Raw genomic sequence first — 20,894 nt, forward strand, 5'->3', positions numbered from 1 at the left:
TATCTCTTTATAGCTGAGGTATTTTAGAATATTTTCTCTGCTCTTCATTGTACTGTAACCTTCCTCATTCATACATGCACTGCAGGTTTGAAGATAATAATTTCTAACAGATTAAACCTACATTCCTTTTCACGTATCACAGCTCTTTCATAAAGAGCCTTTTATTACTTTGCCTGAAAGCTCTTATTAGCTTCAAAAGCCGGTAAATGCATTGTGGCATGCAGTGTGCGCGCGTGTGTATATATTTCACACATTCTAATCATTGCACCCCTTCCAGGCATTCAGATCCCGAGATGAAGCCCAGACACAGTTCTCACAGTGTCTGATTGACAAAGACAAATATCGCAAACAAATCCGGGAACTAGAGGAGAAGAATGATGAGCTCCAAATTCAGATTGTCAGGAAGGAAGGGAAAATTGTTGCCTTGGAATCAAAACTCCGGCGCATGTCCAAGGATACCCTGTCGGCTGACCAGGTGAGTCTTTTGACTGACATTTTCTTTATTATTTTTTATTCCCATTAGTTATATAGAAACTAGAAGAGGGAGTAGGCCACTTGGCCTTCCAGGCTTATCCGCCATTCATTTTGATCATGGCTGATCATCAAATTCAATATCCTGATTTCCCCCCCTCCTCCCTGCTTTCCCCCTACATCCCTTGATCCCTTCGCCTCAAGAGCTGCATTTAATTCCTTCTTGAAATCAAAGTTTTAGTCTCAATTACTTTCCGAGGTAGTGGAATTCCACACGTTCACCACTCTCTGGGCGAAGAAATTTCTCTTCACCTCAGTGCTAAAACGTGTACCCTTATCCTCAAACTATGACCCCTAGTTCTGGACTCTCTCACCATCAGGAACATTATTTCTGAATCTACCCTGTCTAATCCTGTTAGAATTTTATAAGTTTCTATGAAATCCCCTCTCACTCTGCTAAACTCCAATGAATATAATCCTGAGCAACTTATTCTCTCACATGGCAGACCTGCCATCCCAGGAATCAGCCTGGTAAACCTTCTCTGCACCCCCTCTTTAGCAAGGACACCCTTCCTCAGATAAGGACACCAAATCTACACACAATACCCCAGGTATGGCCTCACCAATGCCCTGTACAATTGTAGTAAAACATCCCTATCCCTGTTCTCAAATCCTGTCACACTGAAGGCCAACATCCCATTTGCCGCCTTTACTGCCTGCTGTACCTGTGCATTTACTTTCAGCGACTGAAATACGAGGACACCAATGTCTCGCTGAGTATCCACCTCTCTTAGTTTACACCCATTCAAATAATAATCTGCCTTCCCATTATTGCTACCGAAGAGGGTAACCTCAAATTCATAATTCTTTCCCAATCCACCTAATAACTTGATACAATAACTCAATGATCCAATGTAATCAATGGTCTAGGAATTCTTGCATACATTGTTCACAAGGCAAGCATTTGTTGCTCATCCCAAGTTGTCATTGAGAAGGTGGTGGTTAGCTGCCTTCTTGAACTACTGTAATCTGTGTAGTGCAGGTACAGCCACACTGCTGTTAGGGAGAGGTTTTCAGGATTTCGACCCAACGACAAAGAGGAAACAGTGATACATGTCCAAATCAGAGTGCTGGGTGACTTGGAGGGTAACCCAGAAGTGGTGGTGTTCCCATGTTCTTGCTACCCTCCCCTTTCTGGTTGGTAGAGGTCGTGGGTCAAAGTGATGTGGTTGAAGAAGTCTCAGCAATTTGCTGCACTTCATCATGTTGATGGTACACACCCACAACCATGATGTGTTGGTGAGGGAGTAAATGTTTTTAGAGGTGGATGTGATATTGATCAAGTGGCTTCTTTATCCTGAATGTTGATGAGCTTCTCAAGTTTTGGCAGCTGTACTCATGTAGACAATTGGAGAGCACTCCACACACTCCTGGAATGAGCCAAGTAAGTTCAAATGTTGATGCCTGTTCTGTGCAGCATCAATTGATCTCTGCTGAGAGAGCAGTAGGAGCAACTTAATGCCCAGGAAGCGCTCCTGCATCATATCACTGTCCAACACATAATCCTTACTGGAAAGGCAATGTGTGTGGATGTTCTCTTGGTACAGAGTCAGGCTCAGCTCTGATTCCAGCACAACCACATTCCACTCTGTTCATCCTCATTGCTCAGGTTTATGTATGAGAAATGGTTGCATTCTACTCCCTTACAAGCTGCCACCTGGGAGTCTGCCATTGACCAGAAACTGAACTGAAGCAATCACAAAAATGTGTTGGCAGCTGGATCAGGTCAGATGCTGGATATTCAGCACTTAGTGATTCAGCTCCTGATTCATCTTACCATTTACAAGTCTTGTAGGGAATACTCTCCATTGGCCTAGATGCAACAGTGGCAACAACAACATAAGATTGACAACATCTAGGGCAGCCCAATTGCACCACCTTGAACAGACATTTCCTCCACCTCACCTAATGAAGGAACAGCGCTCCGAAAGCTCATGATTCCAAATAAACCTATTAGACTTTAAACTGGTGTTGTGAGACTTCTAATATCCCAGTCCAATGCCAGCATCTCCACCTTATTCAATTTAGGCATGAGTCACCTTTCCATCATTGTCACTGAACTCCCTACCTGACCACACCATGAGAGTACCTTCACCACTAACTGCAATGGTTCAAGGAGGCAGTTCACCTTTTTAAGGACAATGAGGAATGGGTAATAAATTCTGATGTTGCCAGCAAAGCCCACATCCCAAAAGTAAACATTAAAACAAACTTCAATAATGCTTCCAGCACCCAAAACATGAACAACCACTTTCAGGTGAAAAGAGAAAAACAGTCCTCCCATCTTTATATCTATGTATTATTTTTAATTGGGTAGGTGCAGTAACCCAAGTTTCACTGGGGTTCAATGGAAGACATGAACTGTATAGTCACCCGAACAGTTAAATATGCAACACATTGGTTAGCACTGCTGCCTCACAATGCCAGGGACCTGGGTTTGATTCTCGGCTTGGGTCACTGTTTGTACCGAATCTGCATGTTTTACCCCTGACTGTGTGGGTTTCCTCTGGGTGCTCCAGTTTCCTCCCGTGGTCCAAAAGGCGTGCTGATTAGGTGCATTGGCCATGCTAAATTTTCCCTCAGTGTACCACAATAGGTGCTGGAGTGTGGCGACTGAGAGATTTTCACAATAACTTCATTGCAGTGTTAATATAAGCCTAGTTGTGAAAACAATAAATAAACTTTAAACTTATTGTGGCATTTGAGGCTGATCTCTACAACTGACCCTGACAAACCCAGATATGAGCCGGGAAGATCTGAATGTCAGATTGGGCTTATTGTTGGATCTATGCTGTCAAGATGTCACTCAGCCCTGGTCCCACTATACTGACCTTTTCTTTTCAGGCACTAACCCACCAGATTGTCATATATATACTTCCTGGTCAACATCTGTTTGATGTACGGTTATTGACATAAGAATTTAAGAATGTTAGATGAAATTGAAATAACACAGAAAAAAAGTTCCAGTCTCACACTTAAGAGTGGTATCATCTTGGGGTCATTTCGCTTTATTATCCTTCCGGGGCCAGAATAATAAACAAAATATTTGGATTTATGGAATGCCACATACGTTCTGCATATGGCAAAACTCTTTAATATGGTCCTCCAATATTTAACTGGTGGAAAGCAGTTGAAAATGTATTACTGTTTAAGGAAAACTAATTAGTCCCATCCAATGAAGAGAATGGATGTTTTAATTACATGTTTGCCTTGGCTGAGTGGGTAGCACTCTTGCCTCTAAGTCAGAAGGTTGTGGCAACGAGCCCCACTCTAGGGACTTCAGTTAACTATATATATTATAGGGAAGTACAAAGCAATTTTTTGGAAGTGCTGTCTTTCAGATGAGACGCACAACCCAGACCCATTTTTGCCCTCTCTGCTGGATGTAAAATATCCAATGTTATTTGAAGACAAGAAGGGGAGGATGTTTGTCCTGAAATATATTATAAAAAATATAATTTAGTTATTTATCTCCATTGTTGTCTGTGGGACCCTGACATGTGTAAATTGGCTGGTGTGCCTCCTACAATGTCTATTGTAGGTGGAAAATCTTGGCCAAAGTGCTTTGGGACATCATGGAATGCACTTCATGCCTTCCAAGTTGTTAAGTTAAATTTTAACAAGCATTCAAGCACAGGAAACATTTTGTATCGCATCAATGGCTTGGGGATATCTTACTGAAAACCTAGAGGATTGACCTGAAGACTTGAAAAACTGAAAAGTGAAACTTGTCAGTGTTGTCTGATGTTTTATTTCTGCTCCAATATTTCTTTTTTTGCTTAGTTTTTATGTTAAGTTGCATCCTTAAAAGTTTTTTGCAATTTTTTCATCCCTCATGTTTCTCCACTTCCTCCCCCCCGACCCCTCCATCCCCATTCCCATCATTGACCACAAGAGTGTCTGAAGGGTGCAGGCAGGTTCAGTTATCATTTTCCAAAGAGAATTGTTTAATTTCTAAAGAGAAAACAATTGCAGAGCTGTAGGGGAAAGGTGGGGAAATGGGACTCGATGAGTGGCTTTTGTAGAGAGGGCCAGTATAGACATGATGGACTGAATTGCCTCCTTCTGTGCTGTATGATTTTATAACCATATTTGCTCCTTCAAAAGATTCACTTTCTCTGTTTAAAGTTCAAGTAACCATTTCTGACAAGTGAAAACTTAATCTAGGTGAGTTCAAAAAAGGTCTTGCTCATCAAGCAGCAAGTAAGTTTTAAAGTATCTTTTCCAGCATAGACATATTGTCAGGTTAATGCAGGTCTTTCTGTGATATGTGGCTCATGCTGTACCTGACTTTGAAGTGCTTAGGGCTGTCTTTGGGTGCAACGTGAACAAATAAATTGATGAGCAAGAGACATCTGTGAGCATTAGAAACATCCTTCTTAACTGTATTCTTTCTATTTGCATGTTTATTTTTAACACACCATTTTTATGACATTTGTCTTTCACCACCAAGAGCAATTAGGGATGGGCCATCTTACTGAACCACAGCAGTTCAGTGGTCAACGTGCTGCCACAATGCTGTTAGGTAGCAAGTTCCAGGATCTTGACATAGTGATGGCAAAGGAATGGTGATGCATCTCAAAATTCAGGATGGCCTGTGATTTGGAAAAACCTAGTGGTAATAGTTTTCTCATGAACTACTGCTCTTGTTGTTCTAGGCAATGGAGGTCATGGGTTTGGGAGGTGCTGGTGATAAATCCTTAACAAGTTGATGCAGGGCATTCTGTGGGTAAGAGCATAAGAGATAAGAAAAAGGAGCAGGACCAGGCCATAGAGTTCATTGAGCCTGCTCCTCCATTAAGTCCAATACTGAATTCCACATGCTCATCCTATCCCCACATCCCTTGATTTGGTTAGTACTGCTGACTCATGGTGCCAGGGATCTGGGTTCATTTCTGGCCTGAGGTCACTGTCTGTGCGGAGTCTGCACCTTCTCCTCTTGTCTGTGTGGGCTTTCTTTGAGTGCTCCGATTCCCTCCACTGTCCAGAGATGTGCAGTTAGGTTGACTGACCGTGCCAATTGCCCCTTAGTGTCAGGGGGACTGGCAGGCCATGTGGTTCAGGGATAGGGCCTGGATGGGATTGTTGTTGATATAGGCTTAATGGGCCAAATGGCCTCCTTCTGCACTGTAGGGATTGTATGATTCCCTTGGAGCCCTAAAATCTTATAAATCTTGTCTTGAATATATTAATTGACACAACAACCCGGAGTAGAGAATTCTAAAGATTCATCACCAAAGTGAAGGAGTTTCTCCTCATCTCTATCCTAAATGGCTAACCTTTTTCCTGATATTGTGATTTCCATGTTTTAGACTCTCTAGTCATGGGAAACAGCTTCTCCTTCTCAAGCCCTTTAAGAACTTCATACATTTCAATTAAATAATTTCTCGTTCTTCTAAACTCCAGAGGGTTTAGACCCCTTCTACTCAATCATTGGATGGCCCACACTTTGCAGGAATCAGTTGGGTGTACACTCTTCTTTGTGTAAGGAGACCAAAATTCTCACCAAAGTTCAACATAATTACAGCAAGGCTATCTTACTGTTGCACACTGATGCTTTTCAATAAAGGTGAATATAGCATTTGCCTTTCCAATTGCTTGCTATACCTTCATGTTAACTTTCTACGATTAATTTTTAAGGAGTCCCAAATTCTTCTGCAACATTTACTCGCTTCTCATTTTTTTAAAACACTTTATGCTTTTCTATTCTTCCTACACAGGTGGACAGTGTTGCACTTCCCTACAATATATTCCATCTCCCAATCTTCTTGCCCAATCACTTAACTGGTCTATTTGTCTTTATAGTCTTTTTGCATGCTGCTGACAGCTCACTTTCCCATCCAGTTTTGTGTCATCAACAAACTTAGAGATAACGCACTTGGTCCCTGACCCAAGTCAATGATTATAGGTTGTAAATAGCTGAGGCTCAAGGAATGATATTGTGATATTCCAGTAGTCACATCCTGACATCCCAAAAATAATTTCTACTCTGTTCATGGTCCATTAACATCCTCAATCCATGCTGATGTGGCCCCCAATCAATCCCATAAACCCTAATCTGGATAACAAAGTCTTATGTTGCACCTTATTGGAGGCCTCTGAAAATCCAAATATACTACATCTATTGATCACCCCTTATCTACCCTGCTAGTTACTGTAACAGATTTGTCCCATATGATTTCCCCTTTGTAAGATAGAACAAAGAACAACCCAGCACGGGAAACAGGCCCTTCGGCCCAACGAGCCCGCGCCGCCGCATCACCCTACACCTATTCTACCCTATTCTAAGGAAGAAAATGTGTGTTTATGACAGGTGTCAGGTGGAGAATACATTTGAGAATCGAGGAACACAGAAGGTTCAGAAGGGAGTGAGAAAACAGAATAGAGAAGTGAAGAGTGATTATGAGAAATGCTGACATCCAACACAAAGGAGAACCTCAAAGTCTACGATAGGCATATGAATAGTTGAAGGAATGTAAAAGAAGAGAAAGGACAATAAGGAACCTAAAAGGGTATTTACATAGGGAGGTTCAGGGCTTGATAACAATTTTGTGATTCTGTGATAAAATCCCATTGACTCTGCCTTATCATATTGTGATTTGCTAAGTTCCCTGTTATTTAGTCATTAATAACAGAATCCAGTCCTTCTCTTCTGATGTCAGGCTAATGGGTCTATTTCCCAGGTTTTCTCTCTCCCTTTTTTTTGAACAAGGATTTGCATTTGAAGCCCTTTCTCTCCCTCACTTACCTGCCATTGCATTCAAGCTGTGTGTTTTTTTGGGGAAAATTTTCCCCAAAATTTTCCTAATTGGAAGAATGTTCCAATTAGGAACATTAGGCTCAAAGGGCCCAATGTTTCTAATTGGCCAGTGAGCCTGCCCTTTGGACGTTAATTAGCCACTCTTGGGAATATCCCAGTGTGTGCCTGTTTTCTGTTCAGTGCAAAGTTCTAATCTACATTTCACCCAGACAGAGAGAGTCAGAAGAATAAATCCAGCCCTAACTGAAATTGTGGTTGCCTGAGATCATGCTGATCTTTTCAAACTCCTACCTTCAGCAAGCCTCTTGTTCTGCCTCCTCAATTTAACCGTGTATTGTGCAATTCATTTGGGTTATTTTAAACTAAATTATGTAACTAAAAGGAGCATCACCTTTCACCTCTGCATTGTATTTTCACTCGCATCAAATTCTCACTCTTTGGAATGCACTCAGTTAACACTGAGTCTTTAGTAAACACTTTACACTTTTATAGCCCTCAGAGCTGTGTGCAAGTTATAACTGCTCAGTCAGTTTCCAGGAATTATCCTCAATTAATCACTTACAGCTGTTTGACTACTAATTGCCTGGTTATTTTAATGTTCCGAGTTAAATTCTTAAGTTTTAAATCTAAATTTCAGTTTGACCAACCCACTCTTGCCAAATGTTCATCATTCCACTCTATTTATGATACGTTAGCATTGTGCTCTGTCCCTTGGATAGTGCCCGAGTGGAGCCAAAGTGCAACATGAATAGAGAGGGTGGACATTTAAGGCATGGATGGAGTGCTGATAAAGTGGATTTCATTGCCTTGGATAATGTTGAGCTCTTTTAGTAGTTTGCGTACTTAAAAAAAAGAATTTTGACTGCAATGAAAACTTCATGGAGTTTGCCCATAACTAGTTTGGGGGTTGGGTGGGGTGGTTTTCAGGGGTTGGTGACAAGAGTTGTGCCACATAGTGAGCTGGCTTTCAGCTTGTCTTGTGGGGGGGACGGGGAGGATGTTTCCCATGCCCTTTGCCGGCAGCAGGATCTTCTGGTCCTGCCACTGGCAATCGGATATCCCATTGACTGCACCACATGCTGCCAGGGAACCCACAGCAGGGTCCGCCATCAGCAGACCAGATGATCCCACTGGTGTGAACAGCTGGATAAGCCCAGCCATGTATCTAAACTGGACAATTTATAACACAGTACAATGAATAGAGCAATAGAGTCGAATTGTGCATTTTTCAGAATCCCTTATTCAAGAATGAGTATTTTCGGTAAACTGCCTACACATGCATTTGCATTCAGCTGCAGTCAAAGTTGGGGATGGCCAAGGGAACGTTAGCAACTCAGCCTTGACATGATGCTTCAATGAACAGCTCCATTGGTCTAAAGGTCTCTCTTGAACAAATTAACCTTGTGCTAGGTTGTAACGGTAGAGAGGCACCTTCCTTTACGGCTTGTCCCACTTTTTTAAACACCTGTCAGTATGTGAATAAGGAACTAGCCGGCTGAATACTTACTGGGTGCCAAGTTGTCATCTGGTCTCAATGGGTGGGCAATTCGTAGCACAGTTCACAAATGTTGTTGCTGCTGCTGCTGCTTGTAGCTACTCCCACCAGGAGATTGGCTGTCATGGTATGTCATGCTTTCCTGCCTAGTGTCATCCTCATGCATCTATTGTAGCTCATCTGCAAATGCTCTGTGATGTCTATCATCCAACTACGCCTGGGTCGACTCCTCTTTCTACCGCCCTCTACTGTGCCCTCCAGATGAGATCTCTGTAGCTTCTCGTCTCTGATCAAGTGGCCAAAATGCTGACATTTTCTTTTCTGGATGTCACTATGTACAGTTCTGTTCGCTCTTTGAATTTCAAGCACCTCTTCATTTGTCCGCAAGTCTGAATTTGGAAGTTTTAGCATTTACCTTTCAAAGATCACATGCCATAGATCGTTACCAATCGTTCAGTTTTTTGAGCATGCAAGTGCGTGGATAGAACATAGCATCTTATGAGTTTTTTTTTCCTTGTTGCAAGCTAGAGTTTTCTTGCTGTTAAGACATCCTTCATCTTCATGAAATTCTGTCTGATCAAGCTTTTTTGATCACCTGGTCAGAGAAACTAACAAAGTCCTAAAAATTGACAATTATGGCATGTTGAAATGAGTTTTAGGCTGAAACAAAAAGAGAAAATGCTGGATAAACCCTGCGGATCTGGCAGTATCTTTGGAAGAAGAAACAGAGTTAACGGGCAGGATTTTCCAGTCAAAGACTGTAAATTCTCGCATCAAGTGACCTGACAAAAATTGTCCAACCTGCTCATGATGACTCCTGCAGTGGGCAGGACCCGAAAATTTAACTCAGCGTTTCAAGTCCACATGTCCCTTCTCCTATTGCACCTTAACGGTTGATAGATTTTTAATTTTTAAAGAAGAGAAAGCAAGGTGGCATTTTTAAATTGTCATTGGGTATACCAGAGCAATGATTCCGCAAACAGTTACATGAACAATTGTTCTCCCATATTTTGATCCCTGCGAACTCCAGTTGAGAGAGACATGCCTAACTCTCGGTTCGCCGAGACACTGAACCCATCCCACTCTGTCTCCTCCTAGTTAAAGACTCTCTCCTCCTCTGATGTAACCAGTCTAAGCTGAATTCATCTCCCCTCTTAGTTCAAATTTGGTTCATAACAAGTGGCTCTTTTATTCTGATTAGGTCAGAAGTCAGAAATTAAAACAACTCTGACTTCTTCTGACTTTAGCACCCATCTACCATCTTCTGTTATCATTTTCCCGAACAAAATATAGGGGGCGATTCTCTCAAAAAAAATTCAAAGTGCCAAATTCTCGTGAAAACTGAAGTAACACCTACTGGTGTTTTTAAGTGTGAATTTTCAGAATGAATCCCCCACACGGAGTGCCCTAATCTAAAAATCAACAGGCAGGGCCTATTTCTGTTGGAGAGACCGGCAGCATAGCGTTGAGCGGGCCACTGCACATGCGCCGATCTGTCAGAGCAGAGATTGGCACATGCACAATGGCACGACATTGCCGGCCTCCTGATCGCTGGCCAGCTCTGTGACCCTACATCGCTGCCACTATGACCCGCTCAATCGCTGGCCTCCCAAACCAACTCCATTTGTGGGGAGCAGTTGTAAATCCTGCTGGAGTGAGCCAATCCTGGGGGGGCGTGGGGTGGGGGGTCGGGCAAACAGATATTAGCGAACCCAGAGACTTCAGTTCTCTAATCAGCTGGAAATTTAAATAATCAATTCCATGCCAATTTCTGGTGCGGACCCAGTTCCTCCAAAAATCTTGGAGCTGGAACGAGAGCAATGCAGCAGGCTGGGAGAATCACCCCCATAATTTTGCAAAACTTTTTGTTTTTCATTCAGCATCCACAAGACTAAGTTGTTGCCTACTCTTCAGCAGAGCTGAGAGGTAAACAGCCAAACCAGCCCAATTTGTACTGAACATTTGGTGGCTGTGCAATAACTGATATAGTGAGGGCAATTTTAATGAGATCGTTTACAATGGAAAGTAATATTGGATAGGATGCAAACCAGCCTTCTACCTGTTCCAGTGAGTTTCCCGCCCAGTGAATTAGGTTAAAATTACCGCTGTTGGGTAGCTAAAGGAGTCTGATATCTTTTTTGACAGCCTTCTGCTGAGCATATTTGGGTAAACTCAACAAATTCAAAAGCCACCTCTCCCACTGACTTCTGCAATCAAAAGGTGAATAGATGGCAGCATGTTTTTTGTAAACGCTGTGTGAAAAATGCCTGTTTTATAAGCTTGCTAACTGTGCTGCCTGCTGCCCAGCCTTAGATACGTTTGAGTCCTACAGAGAGCTTGCGGTGTCTGTAATGGAAAACCTACCATCGTCAGCGCCTTTTCTCAACTACCCTCCCCACTTCCACAAGTTGTCATGACAATCCTCTGGCTAGCTTCCTTTCATCTGCCATGTAAATAAAAAAAAACCCACAAATGCCAATGAATGAGCAAAGGGTGAATATTACTGTTGAGAATCCAGCTGATCTCATGATTTTGTCTCACTCAGAACTGCACAGAAATAGTCCATTCTGCCCAGTTGTCCATACTGGTGTTTCATCTCCTCCCATCCCTACTTTATCTAACTTCATCAGCATATCCTTCTGTTTATATGCTTATCTACCTCCCCCTTATGTGAGTCTGTACTCACCACCTCAACCATGCCAGATGCAAAACCATTATTAGATGATGTGTTCAAACATTAAAAACTGTCCACTATTTACAGATGATCAAAGGTTCCCTTGCCTTAATCCTCAATTTGCATCATCCTCAAACTTCAGCCCTTTCTTCCTCCATGGCATTTTTGGGCTCATCTTGGGCATGAAACCCCCCTCTTGCTCTCTTGAGCCTATCCCTACTGCTGAGCACCCACATTTCCTTTCTGGCTCCTGTGTTAATTGATATGATTCACAGTTCTTTCTCCTCAGGTCCAGACTGCTTTGCTCTCAGCAACCCCTTCAAATATGCTATTATCATCCTTCTTTTGCAAAAAAAGAACCTTGGTGCCATCATACTTGCAAATTACCTCCCAATCATGAACTTCCCTTTCCTTTAAAGATCCTTGGAAATGTTGCTGACTTCCAAACATATATCCATCTTTCTCATGTTCCAATCCTCCCAATGTGGCTTCCACTTCTGTTATAGTACCAGAACAACTCTCATCAAAGCCACAAAATACACACTGTGTAATCATCGCAAAGATAAATTATTCCTCTTCCTTCTTCTCCACCTGCCTGCCACACATCAAACCTCAGAATTTGGCTTCAATATTACTCTTCACTATCATCCAGCTGGCTAATTCTATTTGTACCTCTCTGCTCAGAGCCAGAGTATTACTTGCAATAGCTTCTCTTTCTGCTCCCATACCATCACGTCCAAAACCGGCAAGGATTGATCCTTGGCCCCTCCTACTACTCAGTGACATTGCTCAGCAACATTATCCAAAAGCCCAGCATTAATTTCCACATATACACTGACAACACCCAACTCAACTGGCGGCGAAGTGACACAGTGGTTAGCACTGCTGCTTCATAGCACCAGGGTCCTGGGTTCACTTCCGGCCTCAGGTCACTGTCTATGTGGAGTCTGCGCTTTCTCACCATGTCTGTGTGTGTTTCCTCTGGGTGCTCCAGTTTTTCCTCCCACAGTCCAAATATGTGCAGGTTAGGTGGACTGACCATGCTAAATTGCCCCTTGGTAATTTCACCTCCATCTGTCCTGTCCCCTTTGCCACCTCTAAATTGTCAGACTGCTTGTCTGGCATCTGGAACTGGGTGATCAGAAATTTCCTGCCACTAAATAAATAGAAGATAGAAAACATTTTGGTCCTTATCAAAATCTTTGATCCCATCCACCCCTCTCCCTAGTAGCTGTCTTGAGGCTGAAACAAACTGTGTGTAACTTTATTGTTCCATTGCATAACGAGAGGACCTTCCTAACACACGTCTGCACCTTCAGTAAGACGACCTGTTTCCACCTCGATAATATCATTCAGCTCCCCCTTAGCCTCAGTCTATCTGTTGTTGAAGTCCTCATCCATGCTTTAGTTTCCTCGGACTTGACAATTCTAATGTGCTTCCACAATCTATCCTTCACAAATTTTAGGGTATTTAAAACTCTGCTGCCACATCATAATTCATACTAAGTCGCACTCACTATTTGTAGAGTACTCACTGATCTAGGTTGATTCCTAAGCAAAGCCTCAATTTTAACATTTTCATCCTTGTTTTCAAATTCTTCCATGGCCTTTCCCTTTCTATAATTTACTCCAGCCGTACTGCCCTCCTACATCTCTGAGCCCCATCAATGCTGACCTCTTTGGCATTCCCAATTTTCATCGCTCCACCATTAGTGACTGTGCATTCACTTGCCTGGGCCCGAAGCCTCCATTCTTCTTCCTCTTTGATCACGCTTTTGGTCACTTGATCAAATAAGTTAACACAGTGCCAAAAATTGGCAATAATGGCTTGCCAGAACAATGATGAGTTTTTGGCTGTTTTACAGTTGATAAATTTTTAAAGCAAAAAAAGTGTTTTTTTATATTTTCAACAGATATACTAGGTCTTCAGTTTTCCCCAAAAGTCACACAAACTATTTTCCCCATGTTGTCAGGTGAACTTTGAAATTGGAAAAGGTTATGTATTTTGCCTGCTTGATGACCTAGCAGCTAGTTTCATTATCCAGTTCTCAGACTGGCTGATGAAGAGTAGTTCTGATGGATCTGCTGGCTTCTGGGGTAATAAAGATGCAGTCCCTGAAAACAGCTTAGACCACCTGACCACTGGGTTACAACCTCTTGAAGTCCACCAAGGTCCAGCAGGGCAGCATGCCTTTGTGACCAAAAAACACTGTACCCATCCACTCTGTCTTCTCCTAGACACAGACTCTCGCCTCCTCTGATGTTCCCAGTCTATGCTGGATCCTTTGTCCATCCCGTCTCCCAGTTTAAATTTGGCTAATGATAAGAGTGATTAAGAGTGACCTTTTTACTCTGATGGGGTAGAAGGAAAAGTGAGAAATGAAAACAACTACAAACTGGAACTCAGGTGTAGCAAAAGAACATTACATAATCATGTTGTCTTGCATATTGCTCGTATTTGATATATTAAACCAGGGGAATATTAAAGATGAGTCATTCACTGAACAGTCTTTACTGCCCTGCAAAGGCGTTGTGTGTCTTATCTTTACAAAATAAAAGAAAACAAATACCTTCTGTTTATGATATTTTTATTCCCTGGCCTCACTTTCACTTGACGCTTAAATGGCAAACTCCCCTGCTCTTCTGGAGCTGCTGACAACAGTGACACTTGTGGTTACTGTGAGAACTGCAAGATGAGAATGCCCCAATTACATTAGCTTAGGTAACAGTGTTAACAAATCAAACATTCTGCAAGCTAACCAGAACATAAAAATCTGTAAAACCAGCAAAGAGAGAGATTAATTTACAAAATGTGCTGATTATTTTGCATGTGCACATTCTATCTGGTCAGATTTATATCCATCAGTCTTATCAAATTTAATTGACACAAACCTGAGTCACAAATATAAAAAAGTCAGATGATTTTTGTTGTTGTTGTTATCCCTGTGCATCGTAGTGCATGCCAGTCTTTTAGAGGGGCATTCTGTGAATTTGTGTGTTTTCTTTATTCATTCATGGGACATGGGCATCACTGGCTGGCCAGCATTTATTGTCCATCCCTAGTTGCCCTAGGAAGGCAGTTGGGAGTCAACCAATTGAGTTACATGTGGGCCAGATGAGGTAAGGACAGCAGATTTCCTTTCCTAAAGGAAGTTAGTGAATCGGATAGGTTTTTCTGACAATCAACAATGGTTTTATGGTCATCAGTAGATTCTGAATTGCAGATTTTTTGTATTGAATTCAAATTTCCACTATCTGCTGCAGCAGGTTTCTAACCCTGGTCCCCAGAACATTAGCTGAGTTTCTGGATTAATAATCTGGTGATAATACCACTAGGCCATCGCCTCCTCAGTGTGCAATATATTCTTCTTGAGCTCTCTTCCCAAGGGCGGATCCAATCCATAATACCATGGTTAGGACAAAGAGGCAGCTCCTGAATCACCCCAGCCAGAGTGGAGGTCGAACATCCTGCTTAGCACCAATCTGATCCAACTGGCCACCAAGCCAACCAGCCCCCATGGAGCCTAAGTTGCTGTGGTTACATGCATGTACAGATAGTGATGGTAGAGGCTCCAACAATCCTCCCATCACATCGCTGACCAGCAATCTCTCCTACTCTTACCACCTGCCTTTGGCAAATGTTGGAAGGATTTACACATTGATATTCATCCTGTTGTCCTCGTAATGATCGTACTTCCTTTACCATCGAGTCCTGAACTGGGAGTTGAACCTGGAGCTTCTGGTTTACAGGCAGGAATGTTAACCACTGCACTACACATATTATTTCAGATGAAAACACAACCTGAAATGGACAGAATGTATCTGCTCTCTTACTGCCTATAATTAGTAGGTTTTGTATGGAAAGAGCTGTGTGTTTTCTTACCCCTGAGTATATGTTCCAATTAATTATGTCAGTAGCCCTCTGTGCATTTAAAATAAAGAAGGATATTCTCACACTTGCATTAATGCAATATCATGCACGCAAGCACACTCTCACTCACTCACCCTCATTCCTCACCTCACCTCACTCCTCATCTCACTCACTCACCTCACTCACTCCCTCCCTCCTCACGTACTCCTCACCTCACTCTCCCTCCTCATTCACTCACTCCCTCATTCACTCCTCACCTCACTCACTCCCTCCTTTCTCACTCTCACTCCCTACCTCCTCACTCCCTCCCTCCCTACCTCCTCACTCCCTCCCTCCCTCCTCACCTCACTCACTCCATCCTCACCTCAATCACTCACTCCATCTTCACCTCAATCACTCACTCCGTCCTCACCTCAATCACTCACTCTGTCCTCACCTCAATCACTCACTCCCTCCTCACCTCACTCCCTCCTCATCTCACTCATTCATTCCTCATCTCATTCAATCACTTCCTCCTCACCTCATTCACACTCCTCACCTCACTCACACTTAAGTGAGAGTTTTGTCAAACAAAGGAGGCTGCGAAGTTTCTGTAGTCCATTATCTAGAAGGTTGTTTCTCAAGTGAACTTTGAAATTGGAACAGGTTGAGTACTATGGCTGTTCAATGACTTGCAACTAGTTTCAGAGTCTGGTTCTCAGACTGGCTCATGATGGGCAGTTCTAGTGAATCTGCTGGGTCCTGAGGTAATAAAGATGCAGTCGCTGAAAGCAGCTTCAATCACAGGATCATCCCTGAGGCCCACCCCATCTAATTGGGTTGGGGGTGGGCATCATGATACAATTGGAAGTTGATAGTGGCCATTGAGTTTTGATCTTCCCTTTCATCTAACGTGAAACATGGACACAGGTAGTCTGGATTCTCCACAGTCTTTCAATGGTGGCCATTCCTTCAACAATGACTTGAAAATTTTTTACAAATGGCTGTGTGGTATCCTCACCTATGTCTATACATACGTACGTATTTGCCAGAGACTGGATACTGCTGTGGTCCAAATGCCATCGTAATAACTTACATGTGTCCATTTTTTAAGTATTGCCTGAAAGTTCATAATATGAAATGCCTGCTAGAACCCATTTTTAATGCTGGATTTTCTAAGACCCAAAGAGTTAAAATCCTTTTCAGTATTTCTGTCGAGTGTGTGTGTGTCTGTGTGTCTTTCCTCCCTTTCTCTCTATATTTCAGGTGTGTGTGTGTGTGTCACTCTGACTCAGCATTTCCTCATTGTTAGTACGGATGCTTTTTCCAAAGCTTTGTAAGACTATCAGGCTATTGCTTATTTCTGAGATTGGGGATCAACTCAAGATCAGACTGAGTGGAAATACTTAAGATTCCTATATAAGTAGAGCCAAGACAATGTCTGAATCCAGCCTGTTTGATTGGCACTTCATCCACTACATTAATCATTCCCTCCCTCCACTAGTGCACAATGGCAGCTGTGTGTGCCATTGATAAGATGTACTGCAGCAACTCACCAAGGCTCCTTCAACAGCACCTTTTAAACTCTCATCCTCTTACCCCCTAAAAGGACAAGCGCAGCAGATGAATTGGAACACCACCACCTACAAGTTCCCCTCCAAGCTGCATACCATGTGTTCCTGTTGCTGAGCCAAGTCCTTAAAGGGAAGTTGTGTCTGACAAATTTACTGGAGTTCTATGAGGATGTGTCTAGGGCGGTGGATAGAGGAGAGCCGGTGGATGTGGTCTTTCTGGATTTTCAGAAGGCGTTTGACAAGGTACCTCACAAGAGGTTATTACAGAAGGTCAGGGGGCATGGAGTTGGGGGTAGGGTGTTAGCGTGGATAGAGGACTGGTTGTCAAATAGGAGGCAGAGAGTGGGGGTCAATGGGTGCAATTCGGATTGGCGGATGGTGACTAGTGGAGTGCCCCAGGGGTCGGTGCTGGGGCCTCAGCTATTTACCATTTATATAGATGATCTGGAGGAGGGAACCGAGTGTATGGTGTCGAAATTTGCTGATGACACCAAAATTGGTGGAAAGGCAAATTGTGCGGAGGGTGGGGAGAGTCTACAGAAGGATCTAGATAGGCTGGGCGAATGGGCCAGGAAATGGCAAATGGAATTTAATGTTGGCACGTGCGAGGTGGTCCACTTTGGTAGGAATAATGGTAGGAAGGATTATTACTTACGTGGAGAACAACTGCAGCAGGCAACGGTGCAGAGGGACCTCGGGGTCCTTGTGCATGAGTCGCAAAAACCCAGCTTGCAGGTGCAGCAGGTGGTCAGGAAGGCAAATGGGATGCTGGCCTTCATCGCGAGGGGGATTGAATATAAAAGTAGGGAGGTCTTGCTGCGACTGTATAGGGCATTGGTGAGGCCGCAGCTGGAGTACTGTGTGCACTTTTGGGCGCCGTACTTACGCAAGGATATTTTAGCCTTGGAGGGAGTGCAGAGGAGGTTTACTAGGCTGATGCCGGAGTTGAGGGGGTTGAGCTATGAGGAGAGGCTGAATAAACTAGGCTTGTACTCGTTAGAGTTTAGAAGAATGAGGGGAGATCTCATTGAGACATATAAGATGATGAATGGGATGGATAGGATAGAGGTGGAGAGACTCTTCCCACTCAGAAAGGATAGTAGGACTAGGGGGCATAGCCTCAAGATAAAGGGGGGGCGGTTTAGAACAGAGTTGAGGAGGAACTTCTTCACTCAAAGGGTGGTGAATCTCTGGAATTCTCTGCCCATTGAAGTGGTGGAGGCTGCCTCGCTAAATATTTTTAAGACGCGGATTGATGGGTTTTTGATGAGAGAGGGGATTAAGGGTTATGGGGAGAGGGCGGGAATGTGGAACTGAGCCACGACAGATCAGCCATGATCTTATTGAATGGCGGGGCAGGCTCGAAGGGCTAGTTGGCCTACTCCTGCTCCTATTTCTTATGTTCTTATGTTCTTGTGGAACTTCCTTCCTAACAGCACTATGGATGCATCTACACTACATGGATTGCAGCAGTTCAAGAAGGAAGCTCAATACTACCTTCTTCAGGACAATTATGAATAGGCAGCAAATGATGGTCCGGTCAATGATACCTACATCCTGAGAATTTTTTTTAAATTAGCAAGAATATTCTGGAAAGTAAAGAATGAAAAGATCTGCATTAATATAGTGTCTGTCTTAACCTCAGAACATCCCAAAGTGCATTACAGCCAATTTGAAGTTGCTGTTATAATGAGGCAGATCGTTTGCACAGAACAAGATCCCCTCAGCAGTAACATACAGAGCTTTGTCTTTGTACAAACTGCAGACTTTTTCACTCAAAAATACATGAAACCCATTCTGACACTAATAATTCTTTACATGGAGTTTGAAGAACTGCACACTTGGAAAGTTCATGTTCAGAACTTACAAAGGTGGCATTAAATCCTTCAGTCACACGCTCACTCCTGTGAACGATCTTTAATTTTAATTTACAATCATCTATGGAAACTTATATTCAGTTTCTGGACATTCCTGAATTATTCATAATCCATCCATCTCCAAGCACTCATCCTGTACTTTAACATTGTGTTCTAATTCTCTTCTGCCTTTTGATTGGAGAAGATGATTTCATATGTTCTGCTGCTTGAAGGAGAGCAGTATATATTTGGGGGGGGCCAGAGACATGGTGTAAAGGTGATGTTCTTTGATCTCTAAAAGAAAACAAATCCTTTCATGAAACACAGTTGGAGCTCCCCTCTCCAAGATACAGTGCCCGTGTTGTACTGATCCACATACTTAAATCTGGGCAAGACAGGGAAAGAAAAGAAATATCACAGCTTCTACTACTTGATCAGTATCCAAAAACTCTCACTCGAGAGAACATGTGAACATGCACCTGTGAGCATGCATGTGTGCGTGTGTGTGTATGCGAATAAATGTGTCCATGTGGGTCTGTGATTGGGATCATGATCTTGTTGGCCCACTGTGCCGGTTGATTGATGTGGCGAGCCAGGAAGAGACCAAAAAGCCAGTTCGCACCAAGCATGAACTGTTTTGATGCCAAACACCATCTTCCTAGCTTTGATTTGCCGATAGATTGGCTTTGTGACGAGAAAGGGCACGAAGCTGATTTGAATATTAACTTGACATTACCGGGCACTTGCATGGCCGCTTCTGGCTTCCTGGACGCTTCCCCTCTCATTGGCGAGCCATCTCCCCAGCAGTATCACTCATGGTCCCCATGGGGCCATGGGCACCAGGGCCATACTGTGGGGATCAGATGCCATTGAAGCCCCAAGGGTGGCCGTGGACAGTGCAAAGGGTGGGGGGGGAAGAGCGGAGCTGTGGACAGGTTGGGCCGCAGTGGGACTCATGGCAGGGACTCATTGGGGGTGTCTGTTGCCCTGATTCTGGTGACCCGTGTTGCCATAGGGAGAGGGGAGGGGCAGGATATGGATGTTACACTACTGCCAATGATGGGATGAGGTGGGAAGCAATGACTATGGGGAGAGGTGGGAAGGGATGGCAGGAGGTCTCCCAGTGGTGCCTGAGTGCTCTATCACTGGCTTCCCTGGTGTGCATAGGCTCCACTTCCTTTTTCAGGCATGAATATCCCAACTGCCAAAAGAATTGACAGAATGTTGTAAGATTGCAGTGCCAAACTTGCACCTAAAATAGGAGTGAAACAGTCCCGTTTTCAAGCTTTTTTGACAGTTAGTGTGGGATTTTCCAGCCACGCTCGTCCGAAGACCAGAAAATCCTCCTGAGGCCAATGGACCTTTGCATGGTCCATGTCCCTCCATTCTCATGGCAGGTGGGATGGGAAAATTCTGCCTAGATGGTGCGATCTTACAGGAAAAACTTCTGTGTGTCGACGGAGCCAGAAAATGGGAGTTTCAGACACAAGCCTGAGCTTGCTGGGGAAGCCGGCCGCTGAGCCCCAGGAACGCAATTGAGGAGGCATTGTGATCTCGCAGTGTACTGGGAGATCTCCTGCTGCCCCCTCCTCCCCAACCCCCAATAGATATCAGAACCCCTCCCCCAAGCACATCAGAATGCCCACTGACATCCCCATCCCCCGACCACCATCGCCCCCTCCCTCCCACCCTGATCACCACCCTGCAGAGTTCCCTACCCTTCTACCCCTATTTCAACCCACTCTGCAGAGTTTCATCCCCCCTGCTGTCAATCACAACCCCAGCAGTGTTCTCACCTTCCCTTCCACCCTGGCAGAGTTCCCATTCCCACCCCTCCACCACCCACCCATCATAGCTCCACCCTAGTTATGGTGCCCAGTGGGTAGTGTCAAGGTGACTGGTGGGCAGTGCTGCTGGGGGAGACCATCTGTCATTCTTGCTGGGGAGAACCCTGACCAACAAAGTGGTGAAGGTAAGTGAGCCCGGAAGATAGCATCCAGGACTCGTTAATGATATGTAAACCATGTCATTAATATTTAAATTCCCCTTTCTGGATACAAAGCTAATTTCACCAACAAAGCAGGGCTGGTGCGATCAGGGGAGGCGGAAAACCCCGCGTGTTGTCGGTTTTTCACCTCTCATCCCATCTTACCA

The 20,894-nt window shown here is 43.7% G+C and overlaps 1 protein-coding gene across 1 annotated transcript in view; it reads left to right on the forward strand.

The window, feature by feature from the left end:
* The window catches only part of card11 (caspase recruitment domain family, member 11), a 225,878-nt gene that overhangs the window by 139,361 nt on the left and 65,623 nt on the right, over positions 1-20,894 (forward strand). The window contains exon 9 of the mRNA XM_080206404.1: positions 278-475. Within this exon, the coding sequence (XP_080062530.1) occupies positions 278-475 (198 nt within the window). The remainder of the gene's footprint in view (positions 1-277; positions 476-20,894) is intronic.

This window comes from Carcharhinus amblyrhynchos, chromosome 18 (assembly GCF_965287045.1).
Source record: "Carcharhinus amblyrhynchos chromosome 18, sCarAmb.v2.hapA, whole genome shotgun sequence".
Lineage (NCBI taxonomy): Eukaryota > Metazoa > Chordata > Chondrichthyes > Carcharhiniformes > Carcharhinidae > Carcharhinus > Carcharhinus amblyrhynchos.